The 19,708-nt window shown below is 41.6% G+C and overlaps 1 protein-coding gene across 9 annotated transcripts in view; it reads right to left on the bottom strand.

Annotated features, from left to right (window-relative positions):
* The window catches only part of erc1b (ELKS/RAB6-interacting/CAST family member 1b), a 199,263-nt gene extending 179,555 nt beyond the window's left edge, over positions 1-19,708 (bottom strand). For 7 of the 9 annotated variants that reach the window (XM_058416745.1, XM_058416746.1, XM_058416747.1 and 4 more), the window contains exons 1-2: positions 19,486-19,707; positions 8,758-9,662 (exon numbers count right to left, since the gene is read on the bottom strand). In XM_058416745.1, coding sequence (XP_058272728.1) covers positions 8,758-9,405 — 648 coding nt within the window. In that variant the 5' untranslated portion in view covers positions 9,406-9,662; positions 19,486-19,707. Of the gene's footprint in view, positions 1-8,757; positions 9,663-19,485 lie in introns of all 9 variants that reach the window. The other 2 variants (XM_058416753.1, XM_058416752.1) reach the window with 2 other exon arrangements.

The following is a 19,708-nucleotide window of genomic DNA, read 5'->3' as shown; positions in this document are numbered from 1 at the left end:
CAAATTAATTCATTCCAGATTTCGTGTCTTTTATAACAGGACACAACCTCAGTGCATCTGACTGTTATCAGAAATCAGAAAGTTTACTGGTGTTTAGTGTTTATGTTACCATAACAGTGAGAAGTCCAGAAAACAGGAAAACATCAGCACAAAGTTATTAATGAAAAGACGCTGAAAAGAAGACAATAAAGTCAGCCCTTTTCTTTTTTTTATTATTATTAAACCATGTGCATGTTCTGCATCCTCTCCAAATATCTGGCAAATATCAAACACTTTCAGTGAGGTCAACTTTCCTGAAAATTTTCCTTTAAAGCCAATTCCACAGTCCATCCATCCAACAAATATTTCTGGATTGATTGAACCATGTAACATGAAGTGTGTTTTCTCAAAGGTCTGATTCTTTCACTAGGAGTCCATCATGACCCCCCCCCACACACACACACTCTTACATGCCTATTATTGTTCAATTTAACAAATTATTAAAATATTACAGAGTTCATTTATTCAATCCAGGATTAAGAGATTATTAGAAACGGAGTGCCTGTGCAGAGACACGTTACGAACCCCGCTCTAAGGAAGCTGGAATACGTTCAAACAGGATTCCAGAGACATTCCAGGGATTGTTTAGGGTGGGGCTGAAAAAATCTCCAAGCTGAGAGTGCATAAAAGCTTTCCAAGATAATCAATCAACGTTAAGCCCCAAAGCAAGCGCAGCTTCAAGCACTACTGGATTAAACTATAAAATTCACACGAAGGAGTCAGTAGACTGGATGGGACAGGAGAGAACTTTTTAAAAGACTGTGTGCTATATTAGATCTGTAAAGAGAGATGATTTATAATCATCAATAATATAACACAGAATAAATAATGTCAATCTAGGGTTCGGTACCAAACTTACTTAGGTACTTACCCTAACCAAACTTAGGGTACCGCCTGAATTACTTCGGTACCACAGAGTACCAATTCACATTAAAGTTGTTCGCATAAGTTGCTGTTGGAGAAAAGGACATTTTCACAGTGATGGTTGCCGTCAACAGCATTTTTCTAGCGTCAGTTAAGAGATCGAAATTCCGTACCATGCTATTTATGTTAAACACATAGTAACGTTAATGTAATGTGAGATGTACGAAACCTTAGTATGAAGCCGCTAGTAGTTTCCTACTATTTATGGGTAAATATTTTCAGTAAAGCACAGAAAAAGGTATCGTTGGGTACCGGTAAAAAAAGGGAAAGGTACCCAATCCTACGTCAAGCACATAATACCTGTAGGGAAATTCGTCTTATAAAGTAGAAACCTAGCAACCTGTTAATGTAACATATCACACAAAATGAACACTAATATTAAACTATTTGGTTATATCAAACATAATGAAAAATCCAACAAAAGGACTGGATGCTCCAGCATGTTTTAATCCACTGTGTAATTTCGGGTTGTAGCGCTGCATACATGAGCATGTTTTTCTCCACATAATCAACATCACAGAACAAAAGATCTTAATGAATGAAAATTCAAGCATTTTTAACACTATAAGATATTCTGACAATCCCATAATTTAATTTTATTCATTATAACATTTCAGCTATTTACTAGATTATACTTACTACAAGACAGATAGATGACAGACAGACAGATAGAGAGACAAAGACAGAGAGACAGACAGATAGATAGACAGACAGACAGACAGAGACGCACACAGATAGACTCTTTGCATAGATAGATTCATATTATCCTCAGCAGCATTATTATTAATCATCCTTTCAATATTCACAAACAGATTCACAATTCTTTCAAAACAATGTCTGCCCACACACACACACACACACACACACACACACACACACACACACACAGCTTGGAGTACACTGTTAATCACACAATGATGAGAACAATTTCTAATCCATTTTACTTCCGTTTTCTACTTAGAACCTGCTCCCACATTCCCACCCACTACCTGGCCTTTTAATAAAAAATAATTATTTGTCACGAATACGCTCCTCTACTAGTAGACACCCTGAAAGTGGGCGGGACTCCTGCTGAACGAGAGGAAGCTTTGAGCCAATCCCAGGGGCTTAATCTTAATAGAGTTTGTCAGAGGGACCATCTGCATGACCAGCAGGGATTTGAGAAGTGGGAAGGGAAGTGGACAGACCTGTCCTGCTGTATTTAAGCTCTCGTCTTTACCGAGTGTTCAGAAAAACACCTCAGCAGCAACCATGCCATCGAGACGGATCTGTGTTTCTAATCCTTCCGATACGGGAAAGTCGCTTGATCAAAGAACTGTCTGTTCGGTGGTATTTGTATCCGAGACAACAATTTTTCTGTCTTATTAACATGAAGAAAGACAGTGACAAAATGACAGTTAACAGCACGCAGGAAGTAAGTGATGACAAGAATTTGTTTGCTTCCGAGAAATGTAAATAGTATCTATATAAATAAATAAAAACCTCAGGATGTTCTTTCCTAGAAAAATAATTAACTTTGCTGCACTAAGAGGAACTCTGCTTCCTGTCAGGCCACATCACACCACCCTGTCATTGATTATTTTCTTCCAACAGCATGACTGCAAGGGTTTCTGTTCCTGAACTATGTAGCATTAAATCATAAACTCCGACCATACAGAGTGATGTTTCGAGAAAGAAAATAAATCAAACTCTTCACCACAGATGTTTGGTGCTAAAAAGCCTCTATGGGTTCGTCTTTAGTTCAGACTTTACACTTTAAATGAATTCAAATGCTAGTACTATACACACACACACAGCACTTTATTCACTCCCTTTGCTCTCAAAACAGCCTCAATCCTTCATGGCACTGATTCCACAAGGTTGGAAACGTTTGTTTGAGATTCTGCTCCATGTTGATGTGAGTGCATCATGCTAGTCCTGCAGATTTATCAGGTAAACTTTCACACTGTAAATCTCCTGTTGTACCACATCCCAAAGGTGTTCTCTTGGACTGAGATCCGGTGAAAGACCAGTGAAGAACACTGAACTCATGATGATCCTCATTATCATGTTCATGAGATCACTTGTGCTTTGTGATGTAGTGCATAATTATTCTGTGCCATTCGAGTGATGATTGAATAGTATTAGTGGGGCAGTGGTGGCTCAAGTGGTTAAGGCTCTGGGTTGTGGATCTGAGGATCGGTATTCAAGCCCCAGCACCACCAAGCTCCACTGTGCAAGTGAGCAGGGCCCTCTCTGCCCCAGGAGTGCTGTATCACAGCTGCCCCTGCACTCTGACCCCAACTTCCTCAGCTGGGGTATGCGAAGAAAAGAATTCCACTGTGCTGTAATGTATGGGTGGCGATAATAAAGGCTTCATGCCCTTAGTTCTAGTTCTATTAAGAGGCTTAAAGTGTGCCAAGAAACCATTCCCCACATCATTACACCACCTCCACCAGCCTGGCCTGGACTGTTTGAAACGAGGTAGAATGGATTCATGATGTTCATGGTGCTTATTTCTTATCGTACCATAACCAAGACTCATTAGACCAGGCTATGTTTCTCCTGTCCTGAACTACCCGGTTTTGGTGAACCTGTGTCCACTACAGCCTCAGTTTTCTGTTTTTGGCTGAGAAAAAATAGAACCCGACATGGTCTTCAGCTTAGCGTACAGCCTTTCTGTCAGCTCCATATAGTATGGCCATACTCCAGTGATGTCTCTCATCAACAAGTCATTTCCATCTACAGAACAGCTGCTCGCTGGATGATATTTTTTCTTCTTTATTGCACCATTCTGTGTAAACTCTAGAGACTTTTGCAGGATTATGTGAAAATCCCAGAAAATCAGCAGTTATAGAAATACTCAAACCAGCCCTGTCTGGCACCAACAATCATGCCACAGAGTCAAAGTCAAGGAGATGGTTGATGTGGACATTAAGTGAGGCTGCTGGCCTGCGTGATGTTATGCATTGCACTACTACCACATGATTGGCTAGATTTGATTAGATGATTTCATGAGTGATTAGTAATATTGGTGTTTCTAATGAAGTGTCACTGAGTGTACATAAAGCAAATGATGTTGCTACATGAGTTCGTGTAGTCAAAAAAGATGACTTGGCATTTTTAAGCAATTACATCCATCAGCATTTCTTCTCATCTGTATTTGGTCACATTATGAATAGTGCTTAATTATGGATGATGATGATTATGATGAACAAACAAGAAGATATGATCATATAAAAAATCTCTGGCAGCTTTGCATCTTTTCCTCATTGACAGGAAAAGACAGGAAAAGACAGGAAGGCAGGACAAAGGCGAGGGGAGGGTTGGAGGAGTTGGTCTTTGTCTGTGAGGATTCTGTTCATTCCACACCTAGGCACCATGACCACAGAGTGTGTAAGGGTGTGTCCGGCAAAGAGCAGCACCTCCCAGCCCTGCAGTGAGCGAGAATAAAAATATCATCATGAGTCAGAAGAAGATGGGCTATCTCCTTCTGACTCTTACTCCACTTCTCTGCAGACAGATTCAGTCAGAGGTGACTGGCAGAAAGTAAGTAAGGGTTCAGTTTCAGAGTCATGGAAAAGAATGCCAAATGTTTTTGCTTCCCTCATCCCATTGCAAATGTCATGCCTTGTGTGAGAGGGGTGGAGAAACAGGAAGAGAGGGAGAGAAACAGAGAGAGGGAGAGATGCGAAGATAGAGAGAGATGTAAAGACAGAGACTGATAGAGAGATACAGAGTGTGTGAGACTGACAGATAGACAGACAGAGAAAGAAGGGAATAAAAATAGAGACAGATAGAATAGGAATGAAACAGAGAGAGAGAGAGAGAGAGAGAGAGAAACCAGGTGTACTCACAGGGTGATCTGATTCATACAAATGTTCAGTCATTATGATCAGACTATTAAATCTGACTTTTTGCAGATTTTCTGGCCTTTGCACCCGAACATCTGTTTACAATCTGAAAGGGTGTGGGGAGAAAAACTGCAGTCCAAGTTTCATAACAGAAGGATTGCGTGGTTTAAAGTTTCACAAAGCAGAGAGATAATGAAAAGAACAAAAAAAAAAAGGAGAATGGAAGTGGCAGACAGCACAGATATCAAAACCAGCTGGAGAGAAGCACAGCCTGCACCATGCTACAAGACAAGACACTGAATATGAGACAACAAATATGACCACTTCATTTATCCAACTCTCCACTGCACTGTATTAACCGTATTAGACCGAGGGCGTAGATATACACCAGTTGCTCATGTCCAAAAACAAACTCACACCTTCAGATCAGAATCATCCGTGCTGAAGTTAATTTTACATCTTTAATCTTCCCAGAATGTCTAGCAAGTTATCGATTATAATCAGGACACCTTTTGGGATCATAAAGAAGAGCAAAACTCAGCTGTGACATTATTCCGCTTATTCTCTGATAGGATGCAGGAGGCAGCAGTTACTGATAACATCTTGAACAAGAACAGGGACAGAAACCACGTACATCCGGGTGCTCTTTAACATATCACTAACACAGGAAAATAGCAGCAAGCCACAAGCACCAGAAACTACCAGGTGTGTGTGTGTGATTGAATTACTGTCATGCGAGTTGTTTTCTCCCTGGGCACTATGTGCAACTGGCAGCGACCCAACACTATAACAGACAGCCTAGTCACGGAGGACATGGCCCCTGGTACTGAGGCTACTGATCAACACACACACACACACCGCACTGTCTGACTGGTTCTAGTGGCTTGACTGGTACAACTGTACTGCAGTAAAAATCTTCCCTTGTCCATAGCGCACAGCAGCTGATTAGAAGTTCGATCATTCTGCTATTTTCAGTGCTGTTTATCCAAACCCCTAAACTCTGATTGGTCAGATCGGTTTGATTAATGTTCTATAGCGATCGATCTGAGAGTAGGGCTTGCTGTAATTTAAATACCTAACTAACTACTTGCTGTAATTTAAATAAGGACCTCGGGAAACTAATGCCCTCCCTTACAAATCCGCACCTCGAGTATTGATTTTTTTTAAGATTATTTGCATCAGCGTGAACAAACAGAACAGAACCGGACACCGGCTAAGTTACGCATATATCCAGGAGCTGTTCAAAACTTGTTAGCATCAGTGGAACGCCAAGCAACGCCAACTGAAGCGAGTTTACGAATTTTTTTCAGTCGGTGAAAGCTGTTTGGAAAGCGTCAACCCACGATACCAACGTTGCCTTCAGCATGCGTTCAAAAGCTAGATGATTTTTCGGGTGTTTTTTTGTTGACAGATTGGTGGTGTGGGCAGTCTGTTCTATTTTTAGCCCAAGCTTGGTGGCATGACTTCCTGTGAGGACCCTTGACATGGAATGCTTGACTTGGGTCTGTAAGCAGCCATACAGTTTCCATACGCTTCATAATGGTCATGTTGGTCATATTTTTGGGTGGCTGGAACGGATTATCTGCATTTACATTATTTCTTATGGGAGAATTCGTTTCACAATACAGATTTTCACCTTAAGAACTCGCCTCCAGAACGAATTAGATTCATATGCCGAGGTTTCACAGTGACATCTCAGTGAATAGAGTGTCAGAGGGTTTTAACAATCAGAACATTTTCCACACTTTCTGATTTCTCTGTAACGTTACATGTTTTTGTCTGATTCATTTTAAAACAGAGAGAGAGACATATGCTGGAGAGGACTGTTTACAGATGCTCTAATATAAACTATAATGTGAACTAACGCTCCACAGACATTTACTGCAAAAAAAAAAAATTACCTTTGGAGTTAAAAATAAGTTCTTTAATGGCAAACTGTTGTGGAATAAGAGGAATAAAACACTTCAATATGCGCTGGTATAGGAAAACAATAGACTTTGTGTTTATAAGAGCGACTCGCACCATATGACCATTGATTATTTTCCTAAAACAGCATCCCAAGTGATTTATTCTGATTTTTCCATATATAATTGGGCACTGTAAAACGTCTTTAGTGTGATAAAATCCAATCTAGGTTAAGAATAAAATGGGGAAAAAAAGAATCTCATCAGTACTAATACTGAAGAAACCTCATAAAGGTTTCACCAGTACTGAAACTAAAACTGAATAAAAACTGAAATTAAATAAAAATTAAAAAGCGTTCTATGTGACGAGACTAGCAGAGCACTTTATAAGACTCTTCTGGCAAAGTTTTAAAACCCAGAGCAGCTGGATTCTGGTCCAACACTAACACACGTCTCACTACACTGCTACCATTAACATATTTTCCATGACATACTTTCTCTTTCACTTTCCATGGAGAACATCCAACATCTAATGAAGGCCATCAGTTAATTTATACCGCGGCACGGCTGAATTTGTGACTCTGATTGATCCAAGGCCGCCGTTTCATTTTCTATATGCGGCTTTCTATAACCCTATATCCAATCTGCTGACAGGAGATGTATACGTAACATTTATGGAAGGAGTCTTCTTCAGTGTCAGCGCTTTGCAAAAGCTGTAACTAAATTTTCGGACATGGGAGGAATCTTCAGGAGGAAGGAGTTTAGGTTTTGCTGCATTTCTTTTTATTTTATTAACTTTCAAAGAAAGGCTGGTGCAGGAACAACTTCATAGCTGATTCATGGACTTTCCAGAAGAGTAAATATGACTGTAAACAGATTTAAAAGATGCTGTGTCAATATTTAATAAATAAAATTGTAATCGCTGACAAATTGCTGAGGTACAAAAGGAATAAAACACCTCCGTTACTAGGAACTCGTGTTGATGATTGACAGGCTGCCAAGTAGTTGATTATTTTCCTGTATCAGCGCATCCTAAAGTCCTTACATAAACGTGAGAAAGTGTTAATCATTTATTAAAATACAAAAAATTGCTCAGTAGTGTAATGCAATTGCCTGAGACAAGAGAGAGAGATTAAAAGGTTTAATCCTCGATGATATAAAACACAGACTTGTTTACTTTTTTATTGATTCTGTGCTTGTTGGTTAATTTTTAATTCCAGGCTGTCATTAAGGGAAAGCTTTTCCTATGACTATGAATACTGATCTGCATTAAACACTTCCCACTTCACTAACCAGGCTCATCTGTCTCGTCTGTAATCTGACCTTGAGTGATGGCGTGTTGGCTCTGGCAGCAGCAGGAGCTAAATAAAATGTCATGATGTGATGACATGGTAATAGATTAAACCCAGTAGTTAGAGCTCAGAGCACCACCATGGGCCATTTCTTCACCCCACACTAAAAAATTTTGTGCTCATTATTTAATTCTGCACCTTGATGAAGCAGGAAGTCCTAATGACGGTGTCTTAAATGAAGTTAATTAATAATGTTAGAGATGAACCACACCCCTGCAGAACCTAATCTAACCCGAAGGCAGCTTAGCAAACCAGCTATCAGAGACATCTGAGTGGTAGATAAAACAATATTACTGACTCACAGGGATGGAAATGTGTTGGTGTATAAAAAAGGAACTGTGCTCTCGATCAGTCTGAGCTAGCAACATTCCAGCATTAAACAGCCCCAAGTTGGTAAAAACAGCCCTCTGAAAAGTGCCAGTTACATAACCACCAACTCGCACAAATTCCACCCGCTTCCAAATAAATAAACTCCGACCGGATTTTCTCACCCGAGGCATGGAAAAGGGAATAGTGCGAGGGAAGAGGTGCAGCCAAAAATTCACACTGACAAACTATATAATTAAAAAAATGAAAACATTAAAGACTTTTTCCCCAATGGTGTCCATAAAAGCAGTAATAGTTTTAATTTAAAAAAATACAATAGCTGTCTGCTGCTAAAAGAAACCTGGTGCTGAAATGTCTGAAAGTCCTCCTGAACCTTACCTGTGTTTCCTCCTGCATCACACGGTACTGCTCCTTCCACACAGCTATCTTGGAGACCTCGTCCTTGCGCAGAGCGCGCTCCTTCTTCAGCTCGGGGCTCCAGAACGTCTTGATGGAGTTCATGGATGAGCTGAGCTTGCTCTCTTTGACGTCCACTTCTTTGCGCAGGAGCTCGTTCTCACGCAGGACTTCTTTCAGCTGCGCCTGCAGGTCCATGATGGTGTTGTCACGGGCTTGGCGGAGCGAGTGTGGCACGGTGGACGCCATGGCTGCAGGCACGTGGTGATCCCCAAAAGCAATGGAGTCGCTGGCGATGTTGGGGCTGCTGCCCGACACCGTGGCACGCGTGCCGTAGGGAAGCCGAGCGCCCGAGCGGCCCAGGGTCATAGTGCTCTTCGGCACGTCCGAGATGGACACGGAGATGGAGACGGGCGTGGTCGTGTCATTGTCGCTCAGGTACGTTGGACCAGATGTGGCATAGGCGGCGTTCAGAGACTGAATGTTCTCCATAGAGAGAGTTTTGCCCCCTGTACCCCCTGTGCTGTTATTACGCCGGTGGCCCAGGCGAGGGGAGCGAGGCAGGCGTGGAGAGCGCCCGGGGCTCTGATTGCCCTCCGGTTTACCCACTGAACGGGCACTACCATACATTGCAGCTCGGATTTGAGTAAAGGGACGAGAAACCTGTGTAAATATCACAGAGGCTGGGTGGGGTGATCCTCGTGCGTCGGTGAGCTCAGGCCTGGGAGCTTCGCTTAACTACACAACTGGAACAAATGGCTCATGTTTGAAATGTCTGAGTGATTAAATACGATGACTCGGCCCTACACTCCACAGGGAATGGACAGTGTTCTCATCAGCTTAGTCCACTAACTGGTGCTTCACTCAGGATTAAATAACACAGTGACCTGCAACAGAGAAAAAAAGAAAACTCAGATAAAGAAAAGAACAATCAAATATAAGCATAGATTTTGATGCATTTTACAATTTCTCCATTTTAAAAGAAGTTGCATGAGTACAGATATTCCTTTTAGCTTCCTGTTTATCAGAAATTCATTAAACTTATAGTTTTCTAATAAAGTAGGATTTAGCTGTATACATTTCTAAAGACACACAGACACTTACAGACATCCTGTTCATACAAGCAGTGCTACTCTCAGTCCTGTAGGGTGTGTTTTTCTCCCTGGCTGGAGTCCGCCTGCCTGGCACTTTTTTCCCCCAGGGAAGAAATAATAGGCTAATGAACAGCTCTGGCATAATCAGCCTTTTAACTTCCTTCTCTGGTCTCTCTATGTGGGTCACACGTACGCCACGGCACATTTGCTTCAGCTCTGTGACTAGCTCCCGATTGTCTCTCATCAAACCTGACGCGCTCTCTGGATCTTTATCCGTTTTGTCTTCATTTCTCACCTTCGATTTCTTTAACCCTTCATATCTATTTCCCGGAGGCACTTTAAACCCAATCTCACACTAAATTGCACCGTCAGTGGATTTGGAGTTAGGTTCAAATCAGTGACTGGAATCTTTATTGCATGGACAAATCGACATCTTCCATTTAAAAAAAAGGCCTAGAGGATCTGTTCAGTTTTGTCATACAAGATCTGGGGAGAATATGACTAATAGCTGGGATATTCAGCTGCAGCAGGACCCAAGACTACACTTTTCCTTCAGCTCTAGATCCAATCAAGCACACACACACACACACACACACAATGCTTTAAGAGATGCTGTTAGAAAATCTTCATTCATTCATTCAGGAGGTAAGAAACCAGAGAAAGAAGAGAGTGTGTGTGTGTGTGTGTAAAAAAAGAACATGGCAGAGCTAGATATAGGTAATGAAACAAGTTACTTTGTTATAGAATAATCAAAACATCTGTAGCTGTTAGTATTCTTTGATTAATTGCCTAATAACGAAGCTAAGAACACTTCCAACATTAAAGCTGAACCACAAATAACCTGATTATTGGCTGTAACTATGCTCATTATAAAACTGAAGCAAATTACAGAAACAGTGTACTTATTAAAATGTCGTATAGTAAATAAGACCTGAGGAATTAAAAAAGTAACTTTGTTAACTTTATGTTTTATGAATGAAAACTTTAACAGCGTTACACCAACCAGGCATAACATTATGACCACCTGCCTAATATTGTGTTGGTCCCTATTTTGCTGACAAAACAGCCCTGACCCGTCCTGCACTGTGTATTCTGACCCCTTTCTATCAGAATCAGCATTAACTTCTTCAGCAATTTGAGCAACAGTAGCTCATCTGTTGGATTAAATCACACGGGTCAGCCTTCACTCTCCACGTGCATCAATGAGCCTTGGCCGTCCATGACCCTGTCGCCGGTTCACCACCGTTCCTTCCTTGGACCACTTTTGATAGATACTGACCACTGCGGACCGGGAACACCCCACAAGAGCTGCAGTTTTGGAGATGCTCTGATCCAGTGGTCTAGCCATCACAATTTGGCCCTTCGTCAAATTCGCTCAAATCCTTACACTTGTCCATTCTTCCTGCTTCTAACACATCAACTTTGAGGACACAATGTTCACTTGCTGCCTAATATATCCCACCCACTAACAGGTGCCATGATGAGGAGATCAGTCTTTTTCACTTCTCCTCTCACTGCTCATAATGTTATGCCTGATCGGTGTATCTGTTCAGCACCATTGCTTATAATTTACACTACAGTTCTACGAAATGAGGGACATACTGCATACACAGCTTTTCCCTAATCAACATGTATTAAATCCCCATATTATTTACAACTGAATTATTGTAAACTCATGGAACCCTGAAAGTCCAGTCTATCTTGACGTGGTGTATGGTCAGCATATATAACCTCAGCATAATCAGACTTACATTTAGATCAAAGAGGCATTTGTCTGTGTTGAAGCATGAAGTCCATCCTTTTGTTGCATGTGTTTATTTCAGCTGAAAACCTTCATTGTGCTGTGTGTTGCACGTCACTGCTTCTAAATACATCATGTGACTCGTAACACTATTCATACTTTCATAACTAAGAATAGTATATATTGTTAAAAACTAAGGAAACTCTTCCCCATTTCGTAGGAGAGTCTAAAGTATTCCCAGTTGTTCTGCGTTTAATTCTGGGGGTAAAACAACAATAACTGACCTCACGTATCTGATGTACAGTAGTCGTGATTCCTGTGACACTCTTCAGTGTATGACAAAAAGTATAATAAAAACACAGGAGAAGCAGGAGGACTGTTTTCCTCTCGTTGTCAGAAGGTAAAGCTCAGAGCCTGAGCACTGACTAGAGACTAAATTCTATTACAGTGCTTTCTAATAACACGAAATGTCACCGGTTTGTGTCAACACTGCAGTTTGGCTATTTCATGCGACACTCACCATCCTCTTTATTACGAACACGGGTACACCTGCTTATTCATGCAAATATCCAATCATCCCATCATGTGGCATGTCAAGAGCTTCAGCTAATGTTCACGTCAAACATAGGTATGGGAGAAGATTCCTGTTTGTGGCTGCCTCAGTTTTCAACATGTGTGCTTTCCGAGATGCTTTTCTGTGCACTACTGTGGTTATTTGAGTTACCCTAGCCTTCCTGTCAGCTCAAACCAGTCTGGCCATTCAGCTCTGAGCTCCATCATCATCAAGGCATTTCAGCCATGCTCGCTGGATGCTTATGTGATAAAATCTCAGAAGGTTGCCAGTTTCTGAAATACTGAAACCAGCCCATTTATCATCACCAATCAAGTCACAATCAAAGTAACTAAGATCACGCTTACATTTGACGTGAACAAAAGCTCTTAACCTGTATCTGCTTGATTTAATATCACATGCTGGGCGTTTTGGATAAGTGCATGAACCATCAGGTGTGATAAAGTGATCGCTGAAGGGATATCTGTCACTAAAGAAACGATAAGGCATTACACATTAATTTAAACATGTGGCTTGCAGCCTGAATCTCTTACCTAGTTGCTGTTATAGAAAATCAATCAAAACCCTCTGACTTCCATTCAGGGCTTTCAACAGCAATCTGGTATAAATGATATACAGTGGATAAGTATGACTAAATAAAGTCTGAACTATAACTATGTCCCTGAAATATAAGAAATACATCTACCAACAGCTGTGTAGAATAACGTAGAAGGCTGAACCAAAAAATATTTAGGTTGTACATAATTAAACGCTTCCAAGCATGGCAATTTACCGTTTAATTATTCATATTTCAGCAGCCTGCACATTTAACTAGAGTCTAAATTCACCTGCGCATTATTAAAAAGAATAAAATCCTGTTACCTTTTATACTTATTTTCTCTCTCTCTCTCTCTCATTGCTAGTGTGTGGGGAAACACTGTAAAAACCCCCTCACACACTGTGCTAATGTCAGGTTATAAATGTAACATATGAGTGTAACAGCAGTCGGCATGTTGACATACGGCTACATCTCGGTAGTGGGCACACAAACCCTGACGCAGCAGCCATCTTTATTTCAACACACCACTAAACTACAGGGAAATTTTGAAGCATTTTGTAAATCTATCACTTTAACTTTGAGCATACGGATAAATCATGACGTTTCGCAGTGATTTAGTCGTCCTGTCCTCTAATGAACAGCTTTGATTCATGAATAAAACAGTGGTGTAACATGACGCTAGTGACAAGTGGAAAATATTAACAGGAACCTCAGAACCTCAGCGTTAATGAAGTCCTGTTTGCATCTTGTGATAAAATCCTCAATCTGTATTAGGAGATTATTATCAGGAGAACAAGCTTACTTTTTGCATTAACACTAGTTTTTGACACAAATTCCATCATGTGCAATATTTAATCAAACATACATAAATTAAGTAGATAGAGGAGGTAAGCAAGATCGTTAGAGATTATTTAAGAGTGCTTTTCACTCCTGGAGTGCAGATGTTATGCCACGTCATTAAGCACTGTGTATATTTCTGTAAAATGCTTTCCTCCGATCATCTTCAGTTAGTGCTTTATCCTGGTCAGGGATGCGGCAGATGCAGAGTTAATTCCAGGAATAATGTGTGAGGTGGGAATAAAACTTTGTCACTCTGTCATAGAGCACCAAACACACACACGCACACACACGCACATTCACACACATGGGCAATGTAGAGTCATCAGTTCGCCCACTGGCATGTTTCTGGACGCTTGAGGAAACCAGGGAATCGGTCAGAAACCCACAAGGAGACCACGTGAAACCCCACACAGACTGTAACCCGTGTTGATAATCGAACCCAAACTCAGCTTCAGGGTTGTTTGTAATGAATGAGCTAAATTCATCCTTTTAGAGATGAAACAACAGGGTTTCACAGGGAAGAATTTGTGGTTATGCATCACTGGTGTCACACACACCGACCACAAAAACATTCTGGATTGTAGTTTAAACTATTGCACCATGTTTAAGGTTGGATAAACTTTCTCTCAAGTGTGTGTTTTGTTCGCAACAAGCTAGCCAGCTAACATTAGTGATCATCAGTTAATGACGCATTTACACTACACTGCCAAAAGTTTTGGGACACCCCTCCAAATCATTGAATTCAGGGGTTGGGCTCGGCCCCTTAGTTCCAGCGAAATTAACTGTTAATGCTTCAGTATACCAAGACATTTTCGACAATTTCATGCTCCCAACTTTGTGGGAACAGTTTGGGGATGACCCCTTCCTGTTCCAACATGACTGCACACCAGTGCACAAAGCAAGCTCCATAAAGACATGGACGAGTGAGTTTGGTGTGGAGGAACTTGACAGTCCTGAGCTCATCTTTGGGATTAGAGCAGAGACTGCGAGCCAGACCTTCTCATCCAACATCAGTGCCTGACCTCACAAATGTGCTTCTAGAGGAATGGTCAGAAATTCCCATAAACACACTCCTAAACCTTGTGGAAAGTCTTCCCAGAAGAGTTGAACCTGTTATAGCTGCAAAGGGACAACTCCATATTACATTCATGTGCATGTAAAGGCAGATGTCCCAAAACTTTTGGCAGTATAGTGTACTTTCTCAAAGCAGCAAAGTATACAGCCTGTGTTATAGATTTAACCATCTAAAGATTAATGAGCTTTCAGAATAGTAATTCTACTTCTGTTTGCTTTGTTTTTTCCCTAATCAGAGTTTACAAAATCTCTGTACTGCTTGAATGGCTGTGAGAATTTCTTCTATTTTAATAGTGAACATTTATAAAAGACATTTTCATCAGAAAACGGTAAGTACAAATCTATATATAATTTTGCTTTACTTGAATTCCTACTCGCTGGCTGAATCGACAGGTTAATGCAATCACACACATTGCCCAACAGCAATTGTGGGATCTGACCTTATCTCAGAGCAATTATCTAAAACAACACATTATGTGAACACTCGCTCCCCCGGGACTCTGGGTCAACCGATCGATAATCATAACCGATCCATACCTGCTGGGAGAATGGATGATCTTTTCTGTAGACCCGAGAGGTCCTGCTCCCTGACTGCGCTTGCTCTAATTAGGTCACTATTATAAATGACTGGCTGTGTGCTTGAACACACAAACAAAACACACAACACACACACACACGTGTCAGGGAATCAGGAGCTGGACCAATCCAACATGTGCAAATGATTCTACGACAGAGAGAAGAACTCACATGAACACACACACGTTCTGAGTTATTGTCAAACTCAAATATTAGGACTAACAGGCCAGGCTTCTTGGGTCACTACCTAATTACAGTTATATCTGAAGTCATATCAAAAGTGGTCCAAGGAAGGAACAGTGGTGAATCAGTGACAGGGTCATGGACGGCCAAGGCTCATTGATGTACGTGGGGAGAGAAGGCTGGCCCGTGTGATCCGATCCAACAGATGAGCTACTGCTGCTCAAATTACTGAAGAAGTTAATGCTGGTTCTGATAGAAAGGGGTCAGAATACACAGTGTATGACGGGTCAGAGCTGTTTTGGCAGCAAAATGGGGACCAACACAATATTAGGCAGGTCGTCATAATGTTATGCCTGATCAGTGTAAAGTTGCAAAAGCAAGAAAGAACAGACTTCATGTTAGCTGAATTGGTCACATGAAAATGCGTCATCGTTTTGGAAAGTCTCCGTTTTCACAGTCCAAGAGACGTTTTTCAAATTTATTGACCTGGAGAGCGTTTTCAAAAAGATAAGATTAAACAAAAACGTAGTGTGGACATGGCCTTAGAGTCTGTCCAGCATCTTTATTTTCTCTTGAGGTGTTTAATTATACGGATGCTTTGCACTGGACTTCATGTTGCTTGGTTTAAAAAAAATTATATATTAAGATAACGGTCAAACTGATAGCTAAAATGTTGTCCACCAACCTGCTGATGGACTGTGTGAGTTGATGTGCTAGTGTAGAAATAATGTTAGAAGATATTCAGAGTTTTTTTGTTTTGTGAGAGGGAGTGGGCAGTCAGATATGATGCTTTAACGCGAGGGTGTATGTGGTTTTCCCACGGTACTGTGTGATGCATTTACAGTTCCATTCATTCTTTCAATCCAATCATGATCGAGATGGTTTAAATGACTAATCTGTTCACTATCTGAGGAAACCATGTAGGTAAGAACAAAAATGTGGGTGGTTTCAAAAGATAACTGCAGGAGCAGCTGGGAGACCCAATGTGAGGGCAGGATTAGGATAACTTTCACCTGGAATAGAGACGACTGGGTATAACTTCTGATGGAGTGGACAGTCTATAATTTCTGGAGGAGTGAGTGGGAATGGTTAAACTTTCTGTTGGAAGAGGAGGGATTAGTCACAATTTCTGTAGGAGAGGACAAGATTAGTCACAATTTCTGCCATAACAGGTCGGTTGTTTAAACTTTCATTCAGTGTGACTGGTCAAAATCTCTGCAGGACTCAACATCACTGGTCAAATATTCTTCTGAAATTGATGATTTGTATAACCTCTGTGCGAACGCAGGCAGGAGTGGTGAACATCCTGTTGGAGTGGAGTTGGCTGGGCAAACATTCTGCAAGAGAAGGTGAGACTGGGCCAAGTTTTTGATGGAGCAGATGGGTTTAGTCTAAAGGTCTATGGGACCAAGTAAGGTTGATCAAATTTTCTGCTGAAACAGAAAGGTGGGAGCAGGGGGTGTTCATCAAACCCTGAGTCACAATAAGTTTAAACAAACATAGCTACATACCAAACAGCAACATCTGGATCATGAAGTAGAGTTTTCTTCTTTCTGTGTTTGTTAATCTATTTGTCCACTATGTAATAATAATAATAACAACCCAGACACGGTTCAAGATTTGTCCACATGACTGCACACCAGTACACAAACCAAGATCCATAAAGACATGGATGAGCGAAATTGGTGTGGTGGAACTTGACTGGCCTGCACAGAGTCCTGACCTCAACCTGATACAACACCTTTGGAATGAATTAGAGCGGAGACTGAGAGCCAGACCTTCTCGTCAAACATCAGTGCCTGACCTTACAAATGCACTTCTAGAGGAATGGTCAAAAATTCCCATAAACACACTCCTAAAGCTTGTGGAAAGCCTTCCCAGAAGAGTTGAACCTGTTATAGCTGCAAAGGGTGGGACAACTCTATATTACATTCATGTGCATGTACAAGCAGACGTCCCAAAACTTTTGACAATATAGTGTATCTAGTCACCCAGATGAGGATGGCTTCCCTTTTGAGTCTGGTTCCTCTCAAGGTTTCTTATTATTATTATGTAAGGGACCACCTTCTCCCCTGGTTTGCTCAATAGGGATAAGTTCATACATTTAAAATGTAGATTCAGAATTGATATGTTTCTGGAAAGCTCTTTTGTTAAAAGCACTACACAAATAAAATTGAATTGAAACCTTGTGGAAAGTCTTCCCAGAAGAGTTGCTGCAAAGGGCAGGACAACTTCATATTACATTCATATGCATGTAAAGGCAGATGTCCCAGTTTTGGCCTCACTCTCAGTCTCCACTCTATTTCATCCCAAAGGTGTTCCATCAGGTTGAGGTCAGGACAGTCAAGTTCCTCCACACCAAACTCACTCATCCATGTCTTTATGGACCTTGCTTTGTGCACTGGTGTGGAGACTGCGAGCCAGACTGCGACTGTCTGCCTTTACATGCACATGAATGTAATATTGAGTTGGTCCACCTTTTGCAGCTATAACAGCTTCAACTCTTCTGGGAAGGCTTTCCACAAGGTTTAGGAGTGTGTTTATGGGAATTTCTGACCATTCTACTAGAAGCGCATTTGTGAGGTCAGGCACTGATGTTGGACGAGAAGGTCTGGCTCTCAGTCTCCGCTCTAATTCATCCCAAAGGTGTTCCATCAGGTTGAGGTCAGGACTCTGTGAAGTTCCTCCACACCAAACTCTCTCATCCATGTCTTTATGGACCTTGCTTTGTGCACTGGTGTACAGTCATGTTGGAACAGGAAGGGGTCATCCCCAAACTGTTCCCACAAAGTTGGGAGCTTGAAAGTGTCCAAAATGTCTTGGTATGAAGCTGAAGCATTAAGAGTTCCTTTCACTGGAACTAATGGGCCGAGCCCAACCCCTGATTTAAATGATTTGGAGGGGTGTCCCAAAACTTTTGGCAACATAGAGGGTGGCAGCTGCCCCTCTGTGCCACCCTTGAATTTCCTTCAGAGATGTGCATCACTGTCCCGGAGCTCTGTATATACACGCAGTCATTAACACCTAAAAGCAACCTGTTGATTCATACGAAATCCTGCTCACTCTCGGACGTTTACATCTAGTTACTCGAGCAGTGCAAACAAACACAAATAAACAAATAAATAAGACAATGCGCACGAGGCTATGATGGAGATGTACTTCACAGGCCAACAAGTCAGAGTGGACACTAGCAGCATGCTAATGGGAGAGGCTCGCGAGACCTTTAGAATATAAAGCTTTTTCTTTTCTTTTTAAGTTATATCGGACACGAAATCGGACACTTACTGGGAAAGAAAAAACAAGCTTTGTGTGATATATATTCGCCGTGCCGTGAGGAATGTTTAGCGAACAACTCTTCTTCGGTGTTAGCGGCTAAAACATTTCCCTCAACACGTCACTCAGGAGCTAACGTACGTTACTCCGGGAGCTAGCACGCGCACTGACGGTTAGCCCGAGTGCTGTTAGAGAAGGAGGGGACCGGTGGGGGGAGGTTGGTTGGTAGGTTGATTAGCCGAGCTACCGGGTGGTAAACCCGGGGGTTAAAGCAGTTCTTTTGAGCTGTAACCGTGTTGGAAATGAAAATGTAAATGATCCGAGAGTGAGAGCCAGAGTCAGGGCTTTCCCTTTGAGAGAGAAAAGGGGAAAAAAAGGCTGACACCGCCTGGATACACCGCGACTCTGATACTCCTCCTGATTTATAGCGACCGGATTTATACCCTTTAACACACATACATGACACAAATACAACTTTAACCTATACATATAACAACCTGGCAGTCTGGAATGACCAGGAAAGCAGTCCTATCCGTGTGTATATCTTTCATTTTTCCGCCTTTTTCCCTCCTCCGGTTCCTCCTCCATTGCTCGCTCGCTGGCGCAACAGCATTTCCACAAAAACACTACAAATTCAGCCTTCTTCTACACAAAGTGTTTATTATTCACATGCACATCTATTAATATTGCCTTCACGGATATTTTAGGTGGTAAACGTACTCTGGGAAACCTGAAATCGTACGTGTCCGACCAGCTAAAGACAGAGACTACTCAGCCCAAACAGACTGATGTATAAAATCACTTTAAAAGCTCCTCTTACCGTCTCAGAGATCCAGTTTAACCGGTCCGAGGAGAAGTTCAGCCTTGATTCTTGTCTCCCAGACGGACCGTTATGAGTTACAAATCCGTTAAAGGCGAGAAAAACCCTCTTTCCAACTAGTTATTCTCCCTTTTTTCCCCTCTACCTCTGTATTTCTATCTCTCTGCCTTGCGCGCGCGCACCACCACCGCCGCCACCACCACTACTAGCAGCGACGCGAGCC

This window comes from Hemibagrus wyckioides, linkage group LG19, assembly GCF_019097595.1.
Source record: "Hemibagrus wyckioides isolate EC202008001 linkage group LG19, SWU_Hwy_1.0, whole genome shotgun sequence".
In the NCBI taxonomy this organism is placed as follows: Eukaryota; Metazoa; Chordata; class Actinopteri; order Siluriformes; family Bagridae; genus Hemibagrus; species Hemibagrus wyckioides.
This window is presented reverse-complemented; position numbering and strand designations above follow the sequence as displayed.